The following is a 25,824-nucleotide window of genomic DNA, read 5'->3' as shown; positions in this document are numbered from 1 at the left end:
ACCTGGTTTTTGGCTGAATCTCTGGATTTCACTCCTCTTTTTCCTTTAATCTCCCACTTTTCAAAGAGGAGGGATTCTTCTCCCTAAACATGGGCAGAAAAGGAGGCTTAGGCTCTGTGCTCCCACCAGTCTCTCATCCTGTCTCCTGTGAGGCTGTGTGTTGGAGGGATCCTGTTAGAGCTCCTCCTTGGTCCAAGCACACAGCCTGTGACTCTTGAGAGGGAGAGTTATTTCCAGCGGTGCCAGGGCAAAGCAGGTTCTGACCTGAGAGAGAAGGTGATGAGCCCAGCAGGGCCTAAGCGGACAGGAAGAAGTCAAAGCAGCTTAGGAGGAAGGCTCCAGCGGGGCCTACCACACCTCCTCCTACAAAGCTGTTTACCGGACTCCCCATCCCCATAGCGATGAGGCTGGTAGCCAGTCCCCAGCTCTTCGCCCATGGCTGCCACCTCCCCTTGTGAGAAACAGGAAGTTGGGACCTTTGTCGGCTCAGCTGTGCCCTCTACATTAAATATTTATCTTGGAGTCCAGGTCAGAGCCCTAGAGAATAAGAGAAGCTCACTGCTGGTGAGAGGGGGTATGGCCGGGATTCCTGGAGTTGGAAGATCGTCAGCTTCACCATCTTTGGAGAAAAGGAAGAACATGAAAGAGATGTGGCCCTTAATCGCAAGGATCCTGACAGGTGGGGAAAAAAACTGGTGACGGGGGAGGCAGGCACATACTTTGTCCCTGAGGGAGGGAAGAGGATGGCGCCTAAGGGTGGGCAGGTATCCAAGCTTTAGGAGAGGGGAGATGCACTGCTGCCTGCCCTCAGGTAGTCCCAGATCTCCTCCCTCCTTTCTGAAGCTGACTTCTGTGGGCAGGGGCTACCCATCCCTTCAGCTTTCCTGGTGAATCAGAGATTCTTGGAAGGGGCCTTAAAGGGGGATCTGGTTCAGTTCCCTTATTCAGTGCAACAGTTGCCTTTATGAAGATGCCCCACAAGTGGCCGACTTGGAACCTCTGAAATCTCTTTCTTGGAGACCTTGGATCTGCTTTGGAGAATGCAGCCAGTCTGCTGGTGCAGCCAGTCTGTTGCCACACTGACAGCCCTGCAGACACTGGAAGCTAGGTGGCATGCCTCTCTCTCTCAAGCCTCTTCTCAACCTAAGCCTCTCCTTCCGCTTTTCACATGTGAGACTGTTTCAAGCTGGTTCCCCACAACCCGGATAGCTCTTTTACCTGAACTGGGAAAAGATATAGCTGATAGCATCAGTGATGGTAGGGATTTAAAAATACGGTTTCATCTTTCTCCATTCCCTTTCTTCTCAACTTTTGAGTTGAATGATGTGCTTGGGAAACACTCTGAAGTGCATGGTGACCTTAGGGCGCCAATCTAACTCCCAGTAGGTCTGCGATAACCATTTTCATATTTTCATAATCTATAATTGATCACTCCCAAAATAGATCTGAGATTGTCCAGCAGGTATTTGCTATCTGGTGGGCTTGGGGTCCCAGAGCCAAGCCAGGGGCTAAGAAGTGATACCCCAGAGTCTGTCCACTAGCAGTTAAGCATTCATTAAGTACCCTCGCTGTAACAGGCCCTATGCCGGCACAGAGGCTGGGGGGAGAAGGGGAAGATGGGATGGCCAGAGGGGTTGGGAGCCAACTGGCGCGCGCGGGCTCTTGGGACCCGTTGTCAGAGCAGCAGGAACAGCGGAAAAGCAGCAAGATCAAAACAAGGACGGTGTATGGGAACACCAAGACCCTGGTAACCCCATCCCCGCCAAAGGGACCCCGCCCTCGTCCTCTTCAGGGGCGCGGCACGCCCAGCGAGTCGCTGTTTTAGGCCGATTTCCTCCCGCGCTGTCCTCCGCGGGCCTTGCACGTGTGTGAGCATCCGCCCGTTTGCCAGTGCATGCGCGCATGTGTATGTGTTTGCACTCGCCCGGACGCGCGCTCACGCAATCACAAACTCTCTCCGCAAGTGGGCAGAGAGGCGGCAGGGCCTAAACTCCGCCCGCTAGGCCACTCTGCCTGTGCGGCGCCTTTATCTCGGCCCCAGCCTGTCTGCATCCCGGTCCCGTTTCCGAGGCCGCCGGCTCCGTATCAGTTGCTGGCTCACCCCGGTTCTTTAATCATTCCTGCCCTCTGTCCTGGCTCCGCCGTGCAGCGGCTCCCTTCCCACCCGCTGGAAATGTCGCTGGAAACTCTGAGTGGCGCTCGCTGGCCCCCGCCCTGCGGTGGGGGCCGGGGAAGCAGCTGGGAAACCGGAGCGAGCTCCCCGGGGACCCTGGGCGGTTCCTCCCGGCGCCGCCTCGCGGCCGGCCCGGCCCCCGGCAGGGCCCACGCCGTCCTCGCTGCCCGCCCGCCCGCCCGCGCCCCGACGGGGAGCACTCACCCGCCCCGGGCCGGCCGGCCCGAGCCCCCGCCCTCCACTCCAGCCCGGCCCACGGACCAGATCGCAGGGAGACACATTACGCCGCGCGCGCGCCTCTCACGGTCCTTCCTCCCAGCGCGGGCCCTCGCCCCCCTCCCCCAACTCCGGCTCCGTCGATTGCCCTCTTCCTCCTCTGGGGCCGGCCTAGCGGAGCCTGTCCTGACCCGGTCACGAGGGCGGACGGCACAGCCCGGACTCCCTGCCCGCCCTCCCTCCCCGAGGGCCCGTCGCGGCTGCGCCAGGCAGGAGCCGCGCAGAGATGCTCCTGTCTTCTCGGGCGTCCTCAGTCCCCGCCACCTGCTCGCCTGGGAAGGTAGGTGCCGGGAAGGAGAGGCGGTGGAGAGGAGACGCGGCGGGGGGGCGCAGTCGAGGAGGGACCCGCATCCAACACGAGGGGAAGGCAAGGAGCCCCTCCCCCCGGGGTCCTGGTCCCAAACTCCGGGGAGGAGAGAGGTGAGAAGTCCCCCCCTCAATCCAGATAAGGTGAAATTCGAGAAAACCTGTCCTTGTCCACGTGGACTTGTAGCTGGAAAATACCCCAGAATGCGCCTAGGGCCAGGCCCCCAAGGTCAGGGCAGTACTTAGAGGGAGGAAGGCGTCTGCCAGCTACAGCAGGGCTACTTCACCACTTCTAGCCCTTTGGAGCTGGCTGCCGGGGTGAAAGGCTGCCTGAATCCTGGGAGGACCCCAGGAATTTCCTGGCACCCCTGTCCTCTGCCAGATGCTGGACCCACTGACCCCCGTGCCTCCATCTTCCCTGCGAGAGGTCCTCCTTATCGTCTCCTGGTGCAGCCGCCAGGAGGAAAACTCAGCCCACCCTTACCCACCCACCCCTGCATATCCTGAGACGTGCGCCCCCGGGAGCTGTGTTGGGGAGGGTCAGGCTGGGCCACCAAGGATCAGCAGACCCTGGAAAATCAGGTGGTGTGGGCAGAGCTCCTGCCCGCCCCTTCCTTACTGGAGGGCCCTTCTCAGTGAACACAGCAGGGTGGGCCGCAGGGAGAGGAAAGCAGGCTGGGTCAGCTGATGGGCAGGACTGCCAGTGCTGACCTCGCAACTTGGCCTCCGGTGGTCAGCTGGCGGGGGAGGTGTTGCGGCTAGGAACCAGCCTGCCCCAGCCCTCGGATCTCCCGCTCTCCCCCGCCTCAATTTCCCCCGCAGAGGGAGGGAGAGCAGCAGGAACAGGGGTGTGTCTGCCTGTTTCGGTTTTGGTAGGAGTCCTAATTGGATCCAGCTGGTGAGAGGCCCCTCCTCCAGCCTCAGCCCTCTACTCCCCTCACAGCCAGAGGTGGGCCCGGAAAAGCTGGGTCCCAGCAGGTCTTTTCGAATGTCAGAGGGAATCCCCCACTCAGACTAGAGTCAGGGAGCTGCCCCCAGCCTAGTGGTACCCTGCAGCACCGCCCCCTCACCATGGCTGAGCAGGAACTGCGTACAGCAGTAATCACAGCCCCCATTGCACCTTCATCCCCTCTGGCCTCCACAACACTTGTGCTGCTCATATGAGCCCCCCACTGCACACACACCCGCACTGCACACACCCCCATTGCACACACACACACCTCCACGGCACACACACACCCCACTACACACACACACCTCCACGGCACACCCCCCGCCTACTATTCAGCTGACCCCCCTCTGTACCCACAACACCCATGCTGCTCACATCACCCCCCCATGGTACCCCCTGCGCAAGTCACATTCGGAGCACTGTGTTTACACTCCACCCTGCACACACAGCACCTCACAAGGCCCTCGCCGCCCTCCTGTGAGTCCCCACACCACACAGGCACGCGCAAGCCTTAACTCTGAACAAAAGTGCCAGAATTGGTCCAGCGCCGGAAGGTGGCAGAGGTTGGCTCAGCCTCTGGCCATGTCCAATAGGACAGGTGAGGCGGGACAGCTGAGCTCTCTGGTGGAAAAGCCCCACCGGCTCCTCTCCCGGCTGCTGGGAGCCCTCTCCCCTGACCTAACCTTTGCCCGGGGCAGAAGAACCCAGCTGACCAGTCAGGCATGGTACTCCCAGGAAGACCCTCTGTTCAAAAAACAGCCTGGAGGTGTAGGAGAAAGAGGGTCGTGTGCGCACATCTGTGCGTGTGCGTGTGCGTGACACTCAGCACCGCCTGCGCGTGAGCAGGTCCACCTTCCTGCTCCCCCGCTGCTCTGCTCCCGCCCCACCCCTCACGGGCACCCTGAGCCCTCTGAGGCTTCAGCCCGAGCAAAGAGGCCAAAGAAGAGAGAGCTGATACTCCACTGAGCTCAGAAGGAATGGCTCCCGCGGCCTGGAAATGCTCGGCGCGCTCCGCCTCCCCGGAACCTTCGCCCTGTTGGGCAGTGCGCGGATGGCCTCACCGTGGCCCGGGGCCTCTCCGCCCCCCCCCCCCACCCGCCTGAGTAGCCCCTTGTGCCCGCTGACAAGCAGATGCCCACACAGGGCCTGGGGGTGGCAGAGGGAACTGAAACAAAGTCCCAGTGCCCAGGCCCTTCCCTGCCAGCTGCCCCAGTTCCCTCTGCCTTCGCTCCGGGGGAGAGGGCCCCGCTGTGCACTGAGAGCCCCAGAGAGGCTGGCCAGCAGGCGCACTCCCGGCCAGCCTCCCCTCCTCCCGGCCCGGCCTCCCCTCCCCCACTCCCACCCGGAGCTCCTGCCCGCGGCCTAACAAGCGGTCCATTGTGCCTCTGGGAGCCGGCCCGGGCAGCCTGCAGGCGGGTGCCCGCACTGGCCTTTCTCCCGGGTCCGTGAGCTCCCACCCAGCTGGCCCGACCCCGAGGTCGGGCCCAGAGGGCACGGGCAGCCTGGATCCAGCAGGGCTCTCCCTTCCCCCTCCCTTCCCCACAGAGGACACGCAGAGGAGCAGCTGGTACCCCCGGGGTCCCCCCGCCTTGACCCAAGCATGCAGGCCTCAGCCCGCAGCCTCCCAGCTGCGCTCAGCCTGGATGACTTCATCCCCAGCCACCTCCGCGCCCATGTAGGGTCATCCCCCCGGGGGACACGGGTGAGTGAAACAGCGAGGGAGAGGGTTACTGGGGGCCTGTAGTTGGTGGGGGGCTCTCAGGACAGGTTGGGGAGCAGAGGGAGGATTAAAGGGATGGAGGGAGGGAAGGAGGTGGGTGATCGCTCTAGAGAGCCTCGCTGGTTTCCTGGAGAGGGTCAAGCCGTCCCCATGGGGTATGGCTGTGCCCTAGTAGCCGTCCCTCCCACCCCTCTGCAGAGCCCTCTGGGCCTGAGCTGCCTACTGCTCCTGGCCCCTCCCCACAGGTGCCCGTGATCCGGAATGGTGGCTCCAACACCCTTAATTTCCAGTTCCATGACCCTGCGCCCAGGACCGTGTGCAATGGGTACTTCCCACCGAGGAGAGATGCTTCCAGGCACCCAGGTGGGTCTGCTCAGGAAAACGTGCTCCAGGAGCGCCGTGGAGGTGGGGGTCAGAGCTTCCTGGGCCCTGCCTTATGGCCCCACCCTGGGTCAGGCTGGAGGGGCAGGAGGTGGATGGAGGCCTCTCGAGGGCCTGGGGCCAGTTAGCTCAGCGAACTGCCCCTCCCGTGTGAGCCTGCTGGCCTGTGAGAGGGAAACTGCTGTGGGAGAGACCCGGCTGACACATCCCTTCCCCTGCCTGCCCCACCCAGTGCCAGGGGAAGGCCCCGTGCAGGGGACATAGCCTTAGGGGCCCGGCGGACCTCCAGATGGCCAGGAGATAGCTTGGACTGGGGATGGAGGGTGAAGGAATGCGAGCGTGTGTTGCCTATAGAAGGGGAGGGGGCTGAACTCAAGACAGGCCCCCTAAGGTCTGCTCCGGTCTGTACTCGTTGGCCCAGCAGAAGGCCGGAGAAGCAGCTCTGGGAGCCTGCCAGCTCCTGGGATCCTGTGAGTCAGCCCCGCCTGGGCCACGGGGTCTGGGAGATCCTGGGGCCTCCTGGGTGCAGGCCCACCCCAAGGGCCCCTCTCCCGAGGAGGGTGGCAACCTTTACTGAGCATTCCCTTGAGGCAGGCCCTGTGTCAAGTAGTTCGTTCATTTAACAAATAGCTGTTAAGCACGTAGAGAATGGTGTGACACGGTAAAGGCACTTTACAGGCCTCATCTCACGTCATCCCTTGATATCCTGACAAGGTAAGGTGTGATTATCAACATCTTCCCCGTTGAAGAACCTGAGTCTCAGGGATGTTCAGTCACAGAGGCTGAACCGAGATTCAAACCCTCGTCCATCCTGCCCTGAAGCCCTTGCGTTTTCACACCTGGGGGCTGAAAGTTCTGGTGAATGAGTTTCTGTCCCTTGCCCGTTGACTGTGTGTCAGGCACTAGCCCTCCCTGCATCTCTGCCACGACTACCCTCATTTTACAGAAGTGGAAACAGGCACTGAGAGGTTGATTGCTGTGCCCATGGTCGCACAGCCGGTAGGCGGCAGAGCCCAGGTCTGGTTTCAGTCTTTGCCCCCAGCCCCAGGGCCTTTTCTGCCACAGCCCGCTGCCTCCTCACCTGGATTGTCTCCCCCCAGCATCCTCTGCTAAGTGACGATCCTGGCTCTCGTTCTGAAAACTTTGAGGACATCCCCAGCGAAGCAGGGTGGAGTGGGGACGGGCACAGATTTCTCAAGATAAAATCCATTTTCATTCACTTTAACTACTAAAAAATAAACAGAGGCCTGTGGTCCTGCTGGGGATGGGGACATTTGGACAATCTGTGTCGTCAACTCAGACAGACAAGGAGATGTTGAAGCTTTTGAACCCACAGGGGTCAGCGTTCTGAGGAGCTAAGGGACAAACAAGCCCAGGTGGGACCCCTGCCCTTTGCTAAAGCTCCCCCTGTACATGCCCCACAGACCCTGCCTGGTATCAGACCTGGCCAGGTCCTGGGAGCCGGCCTTCTGGGAACCAGAAGACCCCTGCCTCCCAGCATCCCCAGAACTGGTCAGCCACGTGGACCAAGGATAGCAAACGTCTGAACAAGCGCTGGGTCAAGTATGAGGGAATCGGGCCTGTGGATGAGAGCGGCATGCCTATTGCACCCCGATCTGTGAGTCCAGGGTTGGGGCCACTGATCAATGGGGCCCAGGGACCCACGTTGAGCTCCACCTCTGACAACAAAGGCTGTACCCAAGCCGTGCCAGACTAAAGCAGGGGTTCAACCATGATGGGTTTGGGGGATCATGAGCCCCATAAAATTACAGGCACTCTTGCATGTCTGAGTTGCACAGTGGTTTTTTTTGGGGGGGTTCTAGACTTCCCACCAGGTTCTCAGTGGTAGAGCGCCACTAGTGTAAGGGTTGAACCCCATTTTCACGGCCCCAGGACCTGGCATGGCACTCGTGAAACGGGTGCTGAGTAAGTTACCGGCTGAAGGGATGAACGGGAGAGTCCTGATTGAGAAGGCCTCAAGGGGTGGCAGGCGTGGGAGGATCCGGGGGTGGGGTCCAGGCGCGGGGGACCTGCCCTTCCTCCACCCCCAGGCCTGTCCTGAGCCAGTCGCCTCCTCTAGTTCTCCACCTCCTCACCCTCAAGTGAAACTCAAGTAGGTAACATGCCCTTCTGCCTCCCAGGGTTCTTTAGCGTCACAGGTAAGGCAGAGGATGTGAAATACCATTCCCACCCCATCCCCCCACCGATACTGTTGCATTTATTTTTCATTACATAGAAACACATGTTCTGTGTGGAATCATCAGGAATACAGAAAAGCTAAGAGGAAAAAAATGTAAACTACCCCAAATCTCACAGCTTAGGGACCATCACTGGTGGAGATCCTTCCATATATCTTGTTCAAACGTAACACGCTACACGAAGTTATGGTTGTTAAAGATGTCACCACAGCCCACCCGCTGGGGCTTCAAGGGTGGCCAGAGAAAGGACTCAGGGAGGAGAAAACTTCTGTGGTTTGATATTGGGAGGGTAGCCTGACTTTGCCTTCTCTCATCCCAGAGTGTTGACAGCCCCAGGGACTGGTACCGGAGAATGTTCCAGCAGATTCACCGGAAAATGCCGGGTGAGACACCCTTCCAGAGCCCTCTCTCTGCCTACGTGGGCTCGGACCCCTGGGGCTTGGGGAGTAAGGGGTAGAAAAGGGAACTTACCTGCCCAGGGAAGTCTCTCCACCCACCCCAGGCTCTGTGGTGAGTGGTTGCTAAAACAGGCCAAAGGAAGGAGCCGCCATTCTCCTCTCTGTACTCGGGGTACAATGACCAGACACTGTTCCCGGTGTCCTCTGAGGACCTGGGAAGCCGTGAGGTCACACATTTGTTCAGTCAGTCCCTTAACCAACTGTTGAGCACTTGCTGTGTGCTGAGCACTGTTCTAGGTGCTGAGGACAAAACAGGGAGCAAAAGAGAATGTCTCTGCCCAGCGAAGCTTAAGGCGGGGGTGGGCGGGGGTCACAGAATAAACAGATAAGTATTTAACATGGCAGGTGGTGGGAAGGGCTAGGGAAAAAAAGCCGGGGGATTGCCCAGTGCAGAGAGGCTACCACCTCACGCAGGCTAGTCGGGAAAGGCCCCTGAGAAGTGGCATCTGAGCGGAGAGCTAAGGGTGTGAAGGAGTTGGCCTGCAGGGCGGGGGGAGGAGCGTTGCCGCTTTGGGAGCACCAGACACCCAGAGGCAGAGCAGGCCGGGCATGTTCTGGAGCCGCAGGGAGGGGCTGGACCACAGTGAGAGGGGCACGTGACAGGAGATGGATCACAGAGGTGCTGGGATCTGGTCGCCCAGAGCCTTTGGCTTTTACTCTGTGAGAACTAAGGAGCCACCCAGAGGCTCTGAGCAGAAGAGTGAGTGACAGGCTCTGACAAGTGATGGCTGAAGAGGCTCCCTCTGGCTGCCAGGCGGGGAAGAGGTGGGGCTGGGCGGAGGTGGGGGACCAGTCAGGAGGCCTGGCTTGAATCCAGGCTAAAGAGTCTCGGACCAGGGCAGTAGCAGCGGGCCTGGTGGGATTCCGGAGACAGAGTCATGGGAATTTGCTGATGGATTGAAAGAGGTGAGTCAGGGATGACTTTAAACCTGAGTGAGTCGATGGAGTTGACCTTTGTAAACGCATGTACACACAGGGGAGGCTGCGAGAGGTGCAGGCCTAAGGGGCGTTCAGTTTTCGATAAGGTTCACCCAGAGTGGCAACTGATATACAAGTCTGCAGTTCAGAGGCGAGGCTTAAGCTGCAGGTGTTAATACCCGGGACCCACTCAAAGAGATTTTGATTTAAAGGTTCCCCCAAGTAACTCCGATGTTCAGCTAAGGTTATGAGTCCCTGGAATAGACAGTGATCTTTAAGGTAGAAGACTAGACCAGATCACCCAGGGAGACAGCGAGACAGAGGCCCAGGCACTGAGCCCTGAAGCACTTGGTTTGAGAGATGGGCAGGCATCAGCTATGCAGCCTGGGAAGGGGCAGCCCGGGGGGAGGCAGGAGGAAAACCAGAGTGGTCTCCCTGAAGCCAAGTGAAAAGGAATTTCAAAAGGAGGAAGTGATCCACTGTGACAGATGCTGTTGATGGTCAAGCGGGACTGCCCTTTGGTCTGGTAAGGCGGAGGTCACTGGGGTACTTGATGAGGGTGGCTCAGGCTGAAAGCCTCCTTATCGGGAAGGGGAACTGGAGACACTGAGTTCCCTACGGCCAGCAGTTTGCTGCAAAGGAAAGCAGAAAACTCCGGGAGCTGGAGGAAGGTGTGGGATCCGGAGAGGGGCATTTTCGTTTGCGTTTAAGGTCAGAACTGTGGTCGTGTGTCTGCGTGCCAAGGGGATCAAGTGGGTTGCCTGGTCAGTAGCTCTTCCTAGGAGGCCCCAGAAAGTCCTGAGCACCTTGAGGAGTGGGTCTGGGCAAAGGGGGCAGGACAGGTGTTTAGAAGAGGGTGCAGAAAGGGAAAGAGGGCGAAGGGGAAGTGGGATTCCCCAAACTGACCTGGTGAGGGCAGGTCTGCAAAGGTCAGGGAGAGGGTGTGTGTGGGAACGCCGGGAGGGAGGGGCAGGAGGGTTTGGGCGAGGCCACTGCCCCTGTTGGCTCACTCAGGCCCTAAGTCGGCCAGAGGCATTTCAAGCCCTCCCAGAAACCTAATTCCTTCCCTCCCTCGGGACATTCTTCAGGCTCTGACTCAGCCCCTTGGCCCCTGCTCTAGGCAGGAGGGGTGCTGGGAGCCTCTGGGGCAGCCTCATGGGGCTCCGCATCCTCGCTTGTTGCCCCAGCCCTGACCTGGTCCTTTCTGCTCCCACAGACCTGCAGCTGGACCGGACCTTCAAGGAAGCACCCAAAGGTGAGGGGGTGCGGGTGTCCCACCCCAGCCCGGCGCCTGCATCTGCCCCTCCCTGCAGCCACACCTGGCTTTGGGGCTCCCCAGTTGGCTGAGCTCAGCTTGAGAAGTTTGTATAGCCCATTTCCACGAGTTCCAAATGCGCTGGTAGATGGTAATTAAGAGCCTCCGCGCTTCACTGTCCAGCGGATGCCTAGCCCTGGCCGTGATTTCTCTGGGCCTCTCTTTCCTCACGTGTAAAACGGGAACACCCCAGAGATGTTTGGAAGGTTCAGTAAAGAATGTAAAGCTCTTGGCCCCAAACCCATATTTCGTGGTCCAGACTATCACCCCCATTCCCGCCAGCCATCCAGGAGCACGGGTGGGTGTGGGCCAGAACCTTCAAGGGGTCACCCAGGCGCCCATAACCCCAGCTCTCACCTCCCACCACCCCTGCTTGTTTTCTCCCACTTTCAGTGGCTTCTTCCTGTGCCACCTCAGCAGACTCAAGGCATCCAGGGCCCCAGCAAAGACCTGCTGCCAGGCCAGGCCAGACGTCGTCTCTGAGCGGGTGAGCCAACGTGGGGAGGAGCTGCAGAGGGGCGCTGGCTTCCTTGTGGGGATTGGCGCCCCCTGGTGGCCACAGCTGGCACAGTCTTGGAGCAGGGCGGCTGGCTCCCCTCCATGGCTCTGCCCCTTCTTAGGGTCCCCACGGCTCCAGATGCTCCCCTCCCTGCCAGAGCCAAAGCGGAATGGCGGGCAGGGATGGACTTTGCGCCATTCCCGGTCAGGACCGCCTGTGATGCCTTTGTGGTTGGCAGCAGGAACTCATCACCCCAAAGATCCACTCATCATATGGGGTGGAGAGCGGGGCAGCCCATGACTAGGCGTGGACCTGGGACCTGTGGCCATCCACTCTGAAGCCTGGAAGAAAACAAGGGGCACAGAGGATCCCAAGCTTTCTCCCAGATGCCGCAGAGAGAGGAACCCTCCAGATAGGTCAAGGACGGAGGTCCTTTTCTCTGTGCAAACCACCTGAGCCCAGCCCGGGCTGCAGGGCCCTGGAGGAGCTCAGCCCAAGCTTAAGAATCAGGACCTTGTCTGTCACAGTGTAATCAATGAGTTTCTGATTCCTTTATGGGGAGGGGGTGACCGCATCAGCGTGGTCTTAACTGGGCTGTGGCTCTTGGCATCATCGATAAGGTAGAGACTAGGATTTGCTCAAGATTTGGACCCAGAGTTCTGGGTTAAAGGCGGTGTGCGGCCACTAGCCATGTGACCTTGACCGAGGTAACCAGTCTACGCCCCACTAGCCCCATCTGTTAAGTGGGCATCAGAGGGTGGTCGTGAAGATCAAGGTACATTGCAAGTCTCCACAAACATTATAATTATACAGGCTTAGTTATGACTAGAGCTTCCTTAAATTAGGAACAATGTATTCCATTCTCATTATCAGTGTTATGACTGATGTTCTTTCTAAAATAGAGAATGGAGTCATAGTTACAGCCAACAAATACTGACCCTCCCGTCAGACATTCCATCATTTGATAAGCTTGGTACAACGGTTCTACTTGGTGGAAACATTCAAACGCAGCAGAGGCTGGAACATTTCAGCCAGCCAAGAAGGAAGCCCTGGAGGGGAACTAAGGCAAATGTGACAGATGACATCACTGATCCAGCACCTCAGGGAACTGAGGCCCACGGATCAGAAGTAACTTGCCCAGAGCTCCAGGGTCAGGCCTGCAGGCTCTTTGCCCCGTCCTGGGTTTTCCTGGGGCTAAGACATAGTCCCACACCGTTGGGCATTGGTGCAGGGCACTTAGTCATGGCGATTAGCTTCATCGAAGCTGCCCAAACATACATACCCACAGTCACGGGGCCAGGTGGAACACAAATGCGGGGTATTCCAAGGCCAGCAGGAAAGGGACTGGCCACTCCTGGAGCAGATGTGTGTGTCAGCCCTTCTCCTGGGTGTCTCACATTATGTTCCCCCACCTAAGCTTTACCACACCCTTACGAAGGTGGGAATCATTCTCATATTATAGGTGTTGAATCAGAGACTCTGAGAATTCATTAACTTGCCAAAAGATGACACAGCTAAGTGGTGGGGCCAGCTGGGATTCGAACTCAGAGCTTATAACGTTTTACTATTTAATACTGCTTCCACAGCCCGGAGGCAGGTGGGGAGGGGGTGCAGCTCCCTCCCCAGGATTGTGTGCTCACGCATGCCTCAGTTTCCCTAAAAGGAACCTGAAGAGATGTCCTTCCCTCTTTTTAGAAGAAGCTGGGATATCTCCGAAGAGTTCCTTAGAAACACCTTCAATTGCAATGCTGGAGCATCCTCCTCCCTGCACCAGACCCCAAATCAGGTAGCTCGCCCAGCATCCCCCCACCGCCCTCCCCGTCCCCTCCATCCCCCACCCCCGTCCCCCGCCTCCCCACTTCTCCCACCACCACACTCTTTGGCCAGGCCCTCGGCTGCGACAGCACAGATAATAGCTTGGGGCCTGTGCAGCCAGAAGAGCCCAGAATTCTTAGGAGGGCACTGATGGGGTGGGACAGTGGCCTGAAAGCCTGCTTTCTGAGCCTGGCCAGTGTCCCAGTACCTCTCTACTCAAGCTGATGCCTACCCACCCCTATGCAGGTGTCCAGGCACCGAGAGAAAGCAGACAATGTCTGGACGGAAGAATCCTGGAACCAGTTTCTGCAAGAACTAGAGACTGGGAAGAAGGTGAGTGTAGGCCTGGTTCTCTAGAATAGGATGTACCCTCAGCTAGTGCGTTTGGGGAGCGAGTTCACCCCCTCTGACTCACTCGTCCCACTCTTAGCCCAAGAAACCACTGGTAGATGACCCTGTTGAGAAGCCTCCCCAGCCCATCGAGGTGAGTGTTGCGGGCAGGTGGGCAGGAGGGGAGACCGCATGTTGGGGGAACAACGAGGGAGATTATGGGTGGTGTTGGTCCCAGTGACCATGGGCAAAGGCCACGGACCCAAAGCTCTGACCCTCTCCAGTCCCATACGGTTTACCTCTATACCCCCAGCACCCAGGACAGTGCCTGGCGTACAGTAGGCGCTCAGTAAATGTGTGTTGAAAACTGTTGATCAAAGCAGGAGCTGAGAAGGGAGTGATTAGTGTGGACTGGAATTGTCAGGAAATGTTCTTGGAGGTGGAGCTTGGAGGACAGGCAGAGAGAGGGGCTCAGGATGGGGGAGACACAGGCAAAGGCTGGAGGGACGTGTGTGTGTGTGTGTGTGTGTGTGTGTGTGTGTGTAACACTCAGCCGGCTGGACGGGCAGTGGGAGGGAAAGCAGGTTGTGTAGCGTGAAGCCAGGCTGTGGAAGGCCGTAGAAGACTTGATGGGCGAGGAAGTAGGGAGTCCTGTAGGCTCTTGAACAGAGAAGTAATACAACAGAAAATGGTACTGAGGCACATCAGGAAGTACTAAAGTATTACTATGGGAGTAGGGGATGGGTGAGCTTGGTCAGCGGGCAGGGCCCCCCTGACACCCTGAGACGCACCTCCTGGCAGGCCCAAAGGTAGGCAGCCTGGCCTGGCCCTGTGCCCTGAGCCTGCCCTTTACCCAAGCACCGTGTGCTTTGTCCCGCTGCCCACTGGGCTTCGCACATCTGACCTTTGACCAGTGCCCCCCACGGTGCACTGCCCCCCGCCCCTCCCCGCTGTCCAAGTCTCCCCCCATAACCCGCCGCCAGGTCCTGCTGGAGAGAGAGCTGGCCAAGCTGAGCGCCGAGCTGGACAAGGACCTGCGTGCCATTGAGACCGGGCAGCCATCCCCCAAGGTAGCGGCCTCCCAGCCCCCTCCCGGGGAGGGGGGGCACATAGAAACCCGGAGCCGCGGCTGCCGGGCTTGGGTGGGAGGCGCAGGCCGACGAGAGGCGTCGCCTCCAGCTGCACTCGCGACCTTGGGAGACTTCATCCCTGTTTGCTCTCTCCTTCCTAAAATGCAGGGCGTTCACTGTTCCTAGTGACCCCTAAGAACCCTCCCAGCCCAACTCCACGGCAGCCTGCCGTACGGGACCCGGAGGGGTCCCCCGCCTCGACCCGCCCCCTAGACCTCAGCCCGCTGGGACCCCAACCCCAACCAGGCCCCGATATCCCGGCCTCCCCTCCCCCTTCCGCACCCGCGGTTCCTCCCCCGGCTCCTCGCTCCTCCAGTTCCCAGCCCGCCGCCCGCGCAGGCGACTCTAGGACCCCTCCCCCTCCCGCCCCTCTCCTCCCCCTCCCGCTCTCCTACGAGCCGCAAACTTTTCCGGAGGCGGCGGCCTCGGCTGTGTCGGGCACCGGCGTCCCGGGCCCTGACCGCGCCCGTCTCCCGCACAGAGCTCGCAGGCGCCCCGACGGTCCCGGGAGCCGCGGCCCCCCGCGCGGTGAGTGGCGGCGGAGCAGGGCGGGGCGGGAGGGCCGCCGGCGGGGACGTGGCGCGGGGAGGGGGCGAGCCCGGGACACTGACGGCGGGAGGAGGGGCCCGGAGCGCGGAAAGTGGCCGGCGGGGGCCCGATCCACCGCTCGCCGCCAGGGGGGCCGTCCCTGGCCCGCAGAGGGAAGCCTACCCCCAGCTCGGGACTCGGGTAGTGGCGGCGAGGGGATCCTGCCGCGCACTCCCGCCTCCCCACCCCGGGCCGCACCCTTTCCAGGCCTTTACCGCTCGGGAAGTAGGACATCCTGCTGAGAGCTCGGGACCTGGGAGACGCCTTGGGAGGAGGCGGCGGGAGATGGGAGAAGGGGGTGGGTGGGACATCTGGGTGGTCAGGGGTGAGCCGAGTAGGCTGTGAAGCTCCAGACAGGTGGCTCACTCGTGTGCCCCCGCGCAGCCCGGCCTTCGCCTGGAGCTCCAGTTCCCCGAATGCACTTTACCAGGGTTCCTCCCTGAGCGCCCACAGGATGGCGGACGGAGGAAGCCCGTTCCTAGGTCGGAGGGACTTCGACTACCCTTCCTCAACCCGAGGTAAGAACCAGACCTTGCTCTTGTTGTCACCCAGGCAGACGCCCACCACCACCACCAGGCACCAGATATGCTGGGGCCCCGGGGGAGGTGGCAGGAAGGTCATGGAGCCCCCTGCTTCCACTGGTTCCTGTCCTGGGCGGGGAGGGGGAGCAGAACCCCATCCCAACCCTGCCCCCCAGACATGACCTTCCCAAGCTGAGGTAGTGCTTCTCCACAGACCCTAGTGCCTCTGAACCAGGGGGCAGCCCAGCCAGGAAGGAAGAGAAGAAGGTAAGGGGGGTGGGAGCGTTAGGGTCAGGGTGCAAGGAGGGCCTGGGGTGGGTCCCGGTGGCTGCTCTTCCCGACCTGCCAGCTGCTTGACTGAGGTCAGTCCCTCTGTCCTCTCCCCCTGCCCAGAGGAAGGCCGCCCGGCTCAAGTTTGACTTCCAGGCACAGTCCCCTAAGTAAGTGCCCTTCACCTTCCCTCCCCTTTCCTCTGGGGCAGTCTCTGGGAGGACAGAGCTGCAGTGGGCCCCCCAGAGGGTGGAGGGGACTCTGGGTGCGCTGCGCAGGGTCCGAAGGGAAGGAGGACCTGGAGGACCTCAGGTTGCTAGATGTCCTTGCTCTGGCCTTCAGGGAGCTGACTCTAAAGAAGGGTGACATTGTCTACATCCACAAGGAGGTGGACAAGAACTGGCTGGAGGGGGAGCACCACGGCCGGCTGGGCATCTTCCCTGCTAATTACGTGGAGGTGAGCAGGGCAACAACAAGCAGGGGCCTGGTTGGGCGGGCGGATGGGTTTGCAGAGAGTGGAGACCCCTTTAACCATCCAGGGCCCCTCTCTCTGGAGCTGGCTGCTCCCTCACAAATGGCAAGTTTCCTAAGACGTAAAACTGTGAGCTCCGGGCAGGGGCCAAGTCTCAGCCTCATTCATGCTCTCAGGAAATGTTTGTTAAATGAGGGCTAAAGGTGGAGCCCAGCCCAGGGGGGAAGAACCAAACAACTCAGTTCCTGTACCAGAGGCCACCAGCCCTGTCTGCCTCCCCCACTTTCACCACTCAGAATCCACCTCTCTCAAGCTATCTTTGGGAAGAATTCTAATTGCAACTGGCAAGAGTACGAATCGTGTGACAGTTCACAAATCACATATACTTGCATCACCTTCTTCACGTGTTATTACTTCCCTTGTTCCCCTCATTAACGTGGGAAAGTGATAAATCATCCCCATTTTGCAGATGCACTTGCTAAGGTTCAGAGACAAGTCGTTAAGTAGAAGATCTAGAATCTGAATCCAGAGACAGGTTCTGGATTTGATAAATATAGGGCTACAGGTTATCTCGGGTATTTGCATCTTTTAAGGAATTTTAAATTATCTAATTTATTGGCATAAAGTTGTTCATAATGTTTTCTGATTATCCTTTTTTAAAAAAAATTTATTTATTTTTGGCTGCATTCCGTCTTCATTGCAGTGGCTTCTCTTGTTGCGGAGCACGGGCTCCAGTAGTTGTGGCACATGGGCCCTAAAGCACAGGCTCTGTAGTTGTGGCACACTGGCTTAGTTGTTCCGCGGCATGTGGGATCTTCCCGGACCAGGGCACGAACCCGTGTCCCCTGCATCGGCAGGCGGACTCTCAACCACTGCACCACCGGGGAAGCCCCGTGGCTTCCTTTTTGACTCATGGATTGGGTCATCTAATTCAGGCTCTTCATCTCATAGGCATCAATAGACCTCCCGTATCCTCAGAACGATGTCCCTGATCCTGAAGTTCCACAAAGTATATATAGTATTCTATGTCATCAATCATTTACATATTAGTAGGAACTAGTTTATTAGTGTCTTGGTTTCCTGGGTAGGGTGTGGGGACTCAGGGCACCTGGTGGGGTAGAAGGGGAAGAGGAGGAGGAGGAGGGACACTTGCTTCTCAGCAGCAGTGAAATGGTAGATCCTCATTTTTAGGTAACCAGGAGTTCCCTGCTCCTTGGAACTCCTCATGTCCTTCTGCGCTCCAATTTAAACTGTCTCCTATTTGCACTGCTGTTGTCCACTCTAATAATGCCCACTCCACATACCTCTGACGGAAATTCTTCCTCCAGGAGCATTCTGGGACCGACCACCCCCTTGCCTGTGCTCACCCCTGGCCACCCTCAGTCTTGTGTCTGGTGTCTGTCTCCTCTCTGGGCTGGGGACAGATCTTGCCCATATTGCCTCACCCTCCCAGGAGCCCCAGGTCTGTGCCCAGTTGATGCCCAAGGTGACTCTTTCTCATGCCCTGTCTTCCCACAGGTGCTGCCTGCAGATGAGATCCCCAAGCCCATCAAGCCTCCGACCTACCAGGTGCTGGAGTATGGAGAAGCCGTGGCCCAGTACAACTTCAAGGGGGATCTGGAGGTGGAGCTTTCCTTCCGAAAGGTGCGGCCAGGCAGGGAGTGTGGGTACAGGGCAGGGGCAGGTGAAGACACAGGTAAGTATATGCAGTAAAAACATTTTTTAAAAACTCGGGTGTGCCCATCTTCAGTAGTATTTCAGATTTTTTTCCTCAGTCTCTTTGGATATATTTCACTTAATTTTGCCCATTTTTTAAATGTTCAAAACTTCTAGAGTAGTTGTGCTTTGTTCAAATTGCAGTTTGATAGGCTGTGAGGATCACAGTCAGCTTTTTTTTTTTTTTTTTTTTTCCTCTGGTGGCGGGATCCTCATATTTCCCCAACCAGGGATCGAACCTGGGCCCGTGGCAGTGAGAGCATCGAGTTCTAACCACTGGACTGCCAGGGAATTACCTCAGCATATTTAATAGAATGGAAATCTTAGAATGCCTTGCATGTAGAAAGATGTTTTACAGACTTTTAAACAGTTACGTATATATGTTTGTGTGTGTACTAGATTGTTGTTACGACATATTTTTTTACTATAGATCATGGTTCAGAAAGCTTGAAAAATGTCCTGGAAAGCAGGGAACTGGTCTCCCTTGGCTGGTTTTGGGGGCAGAGGCCATGACTGCCACCAGCGAATGTTTCCCCAGAAGAGCTGGCCCAGGGGGAGAGGGGGAAGGAGGTGGCTGGATGGAGAGAGGTGGGGGCAGGTGGAGGCCAGAGACCATCCTTCCCAGGGCAGCCCCACTAACACTAGTCAGCATGGGGGCTTGAGGACGCAGCAGCCGCCCTCAGAGAGTTTGTTTCTTTATGCAGTGGTGACCGGATAACCCAGGGCGGAGGCAGGGAAAGACCCAGTCATGGCAGGGGTGGCTAATGCCTGCCCAGTGCTTCTTACCAGCCTGGCATTGAGCTGTGTGACCTCTGTATAACCTGCTGACACACTCTGAACCTGATCCCTTCGTGCAAGGTGTTAGGTTTAAATAACACTGTTCCACGTAGGCTACCTCTGGTACGTGGCACCAGAGAGGGCCCTGCAGGTACTAACTCCCTCTCTGCGACCAGGGGGAGCACATCTGCCTGATCCGCAAGGTGAACGAGCACTGGTACGAGGGCCGCATCTCAGGCACCGGGCGCCAGGGCATCTTCCCTGCCAGCTACGTGCAAGTGACCCGGGAGCCCCGGCTTCGGGTCTGCGACGACAGCCCCCAGCTCCCTGCATCTCCCCGCCTGACCACTGCCCGCCTGGCCCATCACCCCAGCTCCCCATTAATGCCGCGCAGCCCATTTGACCCCACCGACTGGGGGGGCCGGACCTCCCCCCGCCGCACTGGCTTCTCCTTCCCCACCCAGGAGCCCAGACCCCAGACCCAGGTAAGGTGACCTGCCTTAGACCGGAGAGCTGAGCCCTGCTCTGCGCACTGTATCTCCCATTCCTGTGATGGTCTGTGCTTAGGAATCCCTCCCAGACTGCTCAGGACAGACTAGTGGGGTGACTGGGCAGAACCTTGTGTTGCAGCCCCATCCTGGCCTTGAGGACCTCAGACCCTTGGTTCTGTCCTTGAGCTGCAGCCCAGGGAGGCAGGAGTTTCTAGGTAGGACCCAAAGGCAGCACCAACCTCCTGACCTTCCAGAATCCACTCTTGGGATTTCCCTATATCAGCCTCTGGGACAGGGTGTGCCATGAGTTGGGGGTCTGCCATTCACCTGCTGTGTGACCTTGGGCAGATGGCTTGCCCTCTCTGGTTCCGGGTTTCCTCGCCTGTAGAATGGGGATAGTAATCCCCACTGCAGAGGTGCAGAGGGTAGTTGGTAGGTAGTAGCTGATGGGTAAATGTGATAGCCATTGGTCCTCGTGCTGACATAGCTCACAGACAAGTGCATCTGCTCCTGGGTTCATCCACTCACTCAGCAAACTGTTATGGGCAGACAGAGCCAGCGCATAGGACTTCTCCTGCTCCCGGCTTTGTCCGTGCACGTGTTCAAATCAGCCATCTACCCTACCTGGGCCCAACTTCCCAGCACTTGTGAAGTGAGACAGTCAGACAGATCTCCCTGTGCTGTGGGGATTGCGAGATAAGATGAGGCATCATGGGAAGCTGCTCCTGGGGAGGTGGGCAGGCCCGTTCACTTCTCCTCCTTCATGCTTGCATGTGTCTGCCTGCCTTCCTGTGGACCCCAGAGTCTCAGCACCATTGGGTCAGCTCTGTCCCATCCTGGAGGCTCCAGCCGTCCCCTGGAGCTGGGGACCTCGTCCCCCAACACCACTCAGATACACTGGACCCTGTGAGTACTGTCTGGGGTGCTTGGTCAGGGTGGGGGGGCTCCCTGCCCGCAGGGAGTGCTGAGCACACGGACCCCCTAACCTGCTCTTCCCCCCATCCCAGGATGGAGTTGGTAAATTCCTACTAAAGAGTGCTTGTCCTTACAGTGCTTACGGGTGATTTTGGTGGGGTCGGGGGGCGCGGGGGTGGGAAGGTGCTTGTCTGCGGTGTTCCTGACCTGTCCCTGCCAGCCCAGGGCCTTAAAGCAAGCCTCCCACACTGGGTCCCCTGACCTCCGTCTCCTCACTGCGTTTCCAGCCCTGAGGTCAGCGCGTGTGTGCGCAAAGTGTGGGAAGTGGTAGGACAGATTTGAAGGCACTGGGGACTCAGAGGAGGTGGGGTTTGGGTGATTAGGGCTTAGAGAGCAGGGAGCAGGCCTGGGGAAGAATGCACTAAAGCCAGACACAGTCGCCATCCCTGGAACTGGGCCAGGGGCTAATGGGAGCATGGAGAGATGCTGGGAAATTCAGAGGATGTGGCTACCTTGGTTTTAAGACACTCCAGGCCTGGTCTGGGGAAGGGGTGAGGGCTCTGGTGGTTGCCATGCGATGTTTCCTGCAGGTACCGGGCGATGTACCAGTACAGGCCCCAGAATGAGGATGAGCTGGAGCTGCGGGAGGGGGATTGGGTGGATGTCATGCAGCAGTGTGACGACGGCTGGTTTGTAGGTATGTGGGCTGGGGCCAGGTGTATCTCAGGGTGCTAGGGGGATGCGTTGGGGGACAGGCCAGAAGGGGTATCTCCAGGTCCTGTGGGGGATGGGCTGAGGGCAGTTCAGAAAGGGTATCTCAGGGTCCCTGGGGGGATTGGGGTGGCTGCTACTGGCGGCCAGTGCTGGTTCAGCAAAGGTTCACGGACTGACTATCCCCCACCCTTCCGGCCGGTCACTGGCTGCTTCCCCAAAGCCTGCACTTCTGTTGCCTGCCTTCATTCCCTGAAGAGGGGTGAGGCCTGGGAGGAAAACAGACCAGCTCAGGATCATTGGCGAAGCCAGCTGGACTCAGGGCAGCACGGTTCCCAACCCCCAGGCCCCTGTTCCTTCCATCATACACCTCTGTCTCTGGAGCAGTCCTTGCAGGGGAAGGGTCCTATCTCCTGAGACACTAAGCCCCCCGGATGGAAAGGAGCAAGTCTCACACCTGTGTATCCCCACCCCCAGCTAGCAGCTAGCTCCTCCCACCCCCAAGAGGAGAGAGAGGAGAAAGATCCCGGCTCTCGGGGCTAGCCCAGGGGCAGCTCAGGCAAAGGACTAAAGCAGGAAGCCTCAGGTTGGCCTTGGCCTGGTTCAAGGTGACCAACCCAGCAGGCTTTTTCCCAGAGTGGGCAGGCCCTGTCCGGGCCTCAGCTTCAGAGGATGAGGCTGTCCTCAGAGAGCAGTGAACATCCTGGGGAAGCTCCCACTCAGCAGGCTGCAGGGCCTGAGAGGTTGGAAGGCTGGCTGCCTAAGGAGGGGTGGCCCCTTGACCTGGCAGCACCCCCCGTTCTCATCTGAATCCCAGCACCTCATTGCTGACTAAGCTTCGGACACACCAGTGATACTGAAGCACCACCTTGTTACCAGTCCTTACTTGGATGGGTGGGCTTCGGGACACATTCTCATTTTACTCTGTACACGTCTACTTTTGCATTTTTTTTTACAACTCCTAATAAAGACAAGAGGAAAAAGCACCACTTTCGTGGAATAAGCCACAAGTGCTTTTGTTTATTATTTTTTAAAATTTTTTAATTTTTTGCGGTACGCGGGCCTCTCACTGTTGTGGCCTCTTCCGTTGCGGAGCGCAGGCTCCGGACGCGCAGGCTCAGCGGCCATGGCTCACGGGCCCAGCCGCTCCGCGGCATGTGGGATCTTCCCGGACCGGGGCGCGAACCCGCGTCCCCTGCATCGGCAGGCGGACTCTCAACCACTGCGCCACCAGGGAAGCCCCACAAGTGCTTTTAGAGGAAAGGTTTAGAATGTTCGGTTTCTCAGTCACACTGGCACATCTCAAGTGCTTGGCAGCCACATGTGGCTAGTGGGTATCATTTTGGACAGTGCAGGTCAGGGAAGGCTTTCTGGAGGAAGTAGGGGAACAGGGGATGGATTTGGGGAGGAGAGAGGAGAGGGGAGAGGGGAGGCACTCCGGGCAGGGGAGGAGTATCAGCAAGGTCTGTGGGCAAGATGGGCCTGGGCTGCTCAGAAGAGAGGATGGAATGGTTGCCTGCCGGGAAGGGGAGGTCCAGGACTTTAATTTCATTTTATATTCCCGTGTCTTCTAGCATTTCCCCTCCTCTACCCCAGCACACAGGTTTCTTTGGGGTTGTAGCAGACAGAGGCCTGGATTTTAGTCCCTCCTTTGCCTCTAAGCAGCTGAGTGCTTTGGGGGAATTCATGTGGCCTTACCTGCCCCATCTCTAAAATTAGGGTGTCATACTAGACCAGTGAGATTCCTCCCAGCTTAAGTTCTGTGATTCATCTTCCTGTGTCCTTGCTTTCCCAAGGACGGGTGGGGTTATTCAGTGCTGTGTGCAGAGCTGTACACAGTTGTTGAGTGCTCAGATTTCGTCCATCATTATCGAAATCATGAAGTGTGGCTTGTCCCGTCTAAGCTTCTGCCTCTAGGGGCCAGGAGCGAGAAAAAACAAATCCTCCCTGGGACCGGGACTCCACTTGCAGTTCTGGGCACTGCCAGCAGAGGGCAGGGCTCTCACTTCCCCCAACCCCATTCCTCTTGTAAAACGTGGGGAATGCTCTTTCTGTCTTTCCTATTTCAGGTGTCTCCCGGAGGACCCAGAAATTTGGGACATTCCCTGGAAATTATGTAGCCCCGGTGTGAGAGGTCTCCATGGCAACTCGGAGCCCAGCCAGGATGGGATGGGGAGCAGAGCACTTATGGGCGGGAGAGAGGACGCCCCCCCATCCTCCTCCCCCAGGACCTGAGCCCCTGGCATCTGCAGACAACCTCAGCAGCCTTTCCCACGGAACCTCCCTCGAAGCCCCCTGGACTGATTCCCACCCACAATTCACAGGCATTCCTCTAACAGCCCTTTTATTTCCTCCCCTACCCCACTCCCCAAATATAGAGGTCTGCTTTGAAGTGGAGACTATTTCCAGGCCTTATTGAGACCAGACCCCCGCGTCCGCCACCCCACCCTGCTATGGCGTTTCCTCTAACAGGGGCCCGCTCCCAGCTTCACCCCCATGGGGTTCCTCTAACAAGGACCAGCTTCCTAACCTAATAGAGACCAAAGGCCGTCTTCGCCTGGAAGGGATTCCTCCCCTTTCACTCCAGCTTGCCTGCCATCCCCTTTGTCTTCCTGCCTCCAGCTGGGCCTGGGAGTGAGATGGAGGATGGACGCAGCACTTCCTTAGCATTCGAGGCCTGGCAAGAGGTCTTGCCCGAAGGCTCCCTCTTCCCACAGGCTGCCGAGCCCTGGACCTGGGTCCTGCTTATCCTCCTGCTGCTGTAGCGCCCAGGAAGGGTGGGGCCTCCGAGGACTGTCCTGTCCCAGATGCATTCCAGGGGGACTGATGTGTGCTGTCCTCCTGCCTGCCCAGCGGCCCCCAACCCCCAAGTCCCCTGTGGAAGAGAATGTAAAATAAATCTGGCTATCAGGGACCTTGCCTTCCTGTCCTTTTCCTTTGTGGTGGGAGAGGGCTCCACCTGCTTAGGGTTATGGGAATTCTTTATAATGTAGGGAATCAGGTGGGATGTGAATGAGTGAGTGAGTGAGTGTGTGTGTGTGTGTGGTGTGTGTGTGTGTGTTTAACGGGAGGCTGCAAAAGAACCGTTATTATCTCTCAAGATCTCAGGTGTCAGGCACGATTGGGCAGCCCCAAGGGTTGGGCAGCTGTCTGGCAAGCAGTGCTGAGAGAACTAACGTCACAGGGATGAGGGCAAGGCCTGACTGTGGGGAGAAACCAGAGATGGGAGCTGAATGTGGCCTTGTTTGCGGGCTGTTTGGTTCTGGAGCTGCCATGGGGTTGCTGAACTAAATGACATTCCTGTTTGTTCTGCTCCTAATGTTTTCCTTCTGTGTGCTCCATTTCCACACCGAAGTTCTAGTGTGTTTGTTGACTTTCTTTTTCTGGGCTCGGGTTTTTGAGCAATCGATGGCAGGAAGCTGGGAGTGGTAGGGCACAGCTAGCCAAGGCGACTCTTCTGGGGCTTGGTGGTTCCTGTAGGGGCATTGTCTGGGCCTGGCCGCTCTAATCGGGAAGAAGAGCTCCATTCCTTGGCCACTGCTGGGAGATGAGCGGGGCATACGGTGTTACCCACATGTTATCTGATGTAAGCATCCCAACAGGCAGGTTATGAGTCCATTTTACAGGAGGAGAGACTGAGGCAGAGAAATTGTCTGGGTCACATCATTATAGACCTGAAGTCAGATCTGATGACTATTGCTGCCTCTCTGCACAGTCTACCAAATGCCCGCGCAGTCCTTGTCCAGAGGCCCTGGAGAAGAAAGGTCACGCGTGAGGTCCCTGGGGCGGCCCCGGGCTGGGCCTCTCTTACATTCTTCCTGGCAATCCTGTCATCTAGGCCTGTCACCTAGGGCACCCGCACCCCAGGTGGGCGGAAAGAGGCGATGGTGGCTAATTCTATCAGGACAGGTGGGAGGGGCCTGTGAATGACAGGGCTGTGGCAGGTCCCTGGCAGGCTCCTCGTGCCTGGGTGCGGCCCAGGCTCCACTGCTGGTTAAACAGCAGGTTGAAGAACAAGACCTGCTTTTCACTTCTCCATCCACCCCAGTCCCCACCATGGTCTGTTGCTAGGTTGGCAGGCCCAGCCCAGGCCATGGAAGTGACCATTCCTCATGAACCTGCTAGCCTGTGCCTGATCCCCCATCTCAGCTTCTTCAAGTTGCCTGATGCCCTCAAAAAGGACCTCAGGGTTGAGACTTCCTTTCCTCAGGGCAGAAACCAATTCCACACCCTCTCTTTGGTGGGGCCCTGGGGCCTCTGCAGCAAATCAACCCTATGCCCTGCCTGTACATGACCCCTTCTCTGCTTTGACTTGGCATGAGGTGGGAGGGGCGGAGGGGGGGATCAGAGCCAGAAGGGACCTTAGGTCGCCGGGGATGCTCATCCCAGTGAGGTGAGTCACTTGGCCACAGAGTTGCTAAGGGCAGAACCGTATGCCCTTCTGTCCCACAGGGACATGCCCTGGGGTCGGCTGACTTTGTCTTTGCTGTGAGTTTTGTGACTGCACAACCCACAGAGCAGAAATCCTGCCGATGAGCCTGCAGATCTTTCTAGAGACTCTCCAAGGCGAAGTCTGAGCAGAAAGGGGTGCAAAACTGAGTCCCTGTTACAAACTGGCAGGATGGGGATGGGCGGCGAGGAAAGAGAAATTAATCCATTTGATCATTCAAACAATATCCCTTCAACAAAATATTATGGAACACTCCAGGAATGGAGCAACACGCCAAACAAAACCCACCCTGCCCTCTGAGGAATGGGCAGCTTTAAAAGGAGGGCAGTGTGGACAACGGGAGGGTAAGCTGTGCATCATCCCCAGTTTACACAGGGGAAACTGAGACCCAGAGGGGCTGAGGAAACCGTCCGAGGTCACACAGCTGGGAAGAGGCAGACCT

General features: G+C 58.1%; 1 protein-coding gene across 4 annotated transcripts; it reads left to right on the top strand.

Annotated features, from left to right (window-relative positions):
* SORBS3 (sorbin and SH3 domain containing 3) lies at positions 1-23,846 on the top strand. 4 transcript variants are annotated; one of them, XM_065878501.1, is made up of 21 exons: positions 1-276; positions 529-679; positions 5,253-5,409; positions 5,673-5,790; positions 7,233-7,426; positions 8,326-8,389; positions 11,091-11,184; positions 12,892-12,982; positions 13,258-13,344; positions 13,442-13,495; positions 14,325-14,411; positions 14,953-14,999; positions 15,444-15,577; positions 15,795-15,847; positions 15,974-16,020; positions 16,193-16,307; positions 17,841-17,966; positions 18,992-19,300; positions 20,109-20,212; positions 20,812-20,918; positions 23,002-23,846. In XM_065878501.1, the coding sequence occupies exons 3-21, from the start codon at positions 5,308-5,310 to the stop codon at positions 23,061-23,063; spliced, it is 1,995 nt and encodes a 664-aa protein (XP_065734573.1). In that variant the 5' UTR covers positions 1-276; positions 529-679; positions 5,253-5,307; the 3' UTR covers positions 23,064-23,846. The 4 variants fall into 4 exon arrangements, with proteins under 4 accessions (XP_065734573.1, XP_065734574.1, XP_065734572.1 ...); XM_065878502.1 differs by lacking the exons at positions 1-276; positions 529-679 and adding exons at positions 2,470-2,729; positions 10,599-10,637 and having other exon boundaries at positions 5,718-5,790; XM_065878500.1 differs by lacking the exons at positions 1-276; positions 529-679 and adding an exon at positions 10,599-10,637 and having other exon boundaries at positions 5,308-5,409; positions 11,118-11,184; positions 23,002-23,063.
* The last annotated feature ends 1,978 nt before the right edge of the window (positions 23,847-25,824 follow it).

Source organism: Phocoena phocoena, chromosome 6, assembly GCF_963924675.1.
Source record: "Phocoena phocoena chromosome 6, mPhoPho1.1, whole genome shotgun sequence".
Lineage (NCBI taxonomy): Eukaryota > Metazoa > Chordata > Mammalia > Artiodactyla > Phocoenidae > Phocoena > Phocoena phocoena.
This window is presented reverse-complemented; position numbering and strand designations above follow the sequence as displayed.

Coding starts and splice junctions, on each gene's coding strand:
- SORBS3 (XM_065878500.1), top strand. CDS start 5,308: ATGCAGGCCTCAGCCCGCAGCCTCCCAGCTGCGCTCAGCCTGGATGAC. Junction 11,185..12,891: donor CAGACGTCGTCTCTGAGCGG/GTGAGCCAACGT, acceptor CCCTCTTTTTAG/AAGAAGCTGGGATATCTCCG. Junction 17,967..18,991: donor TGGAGCTTTCCTTCCGAAAG/GTGCGGCCAGGC, acceptor CTCTGCGACCAG/GGGGAGCACATCTGCCTGAT.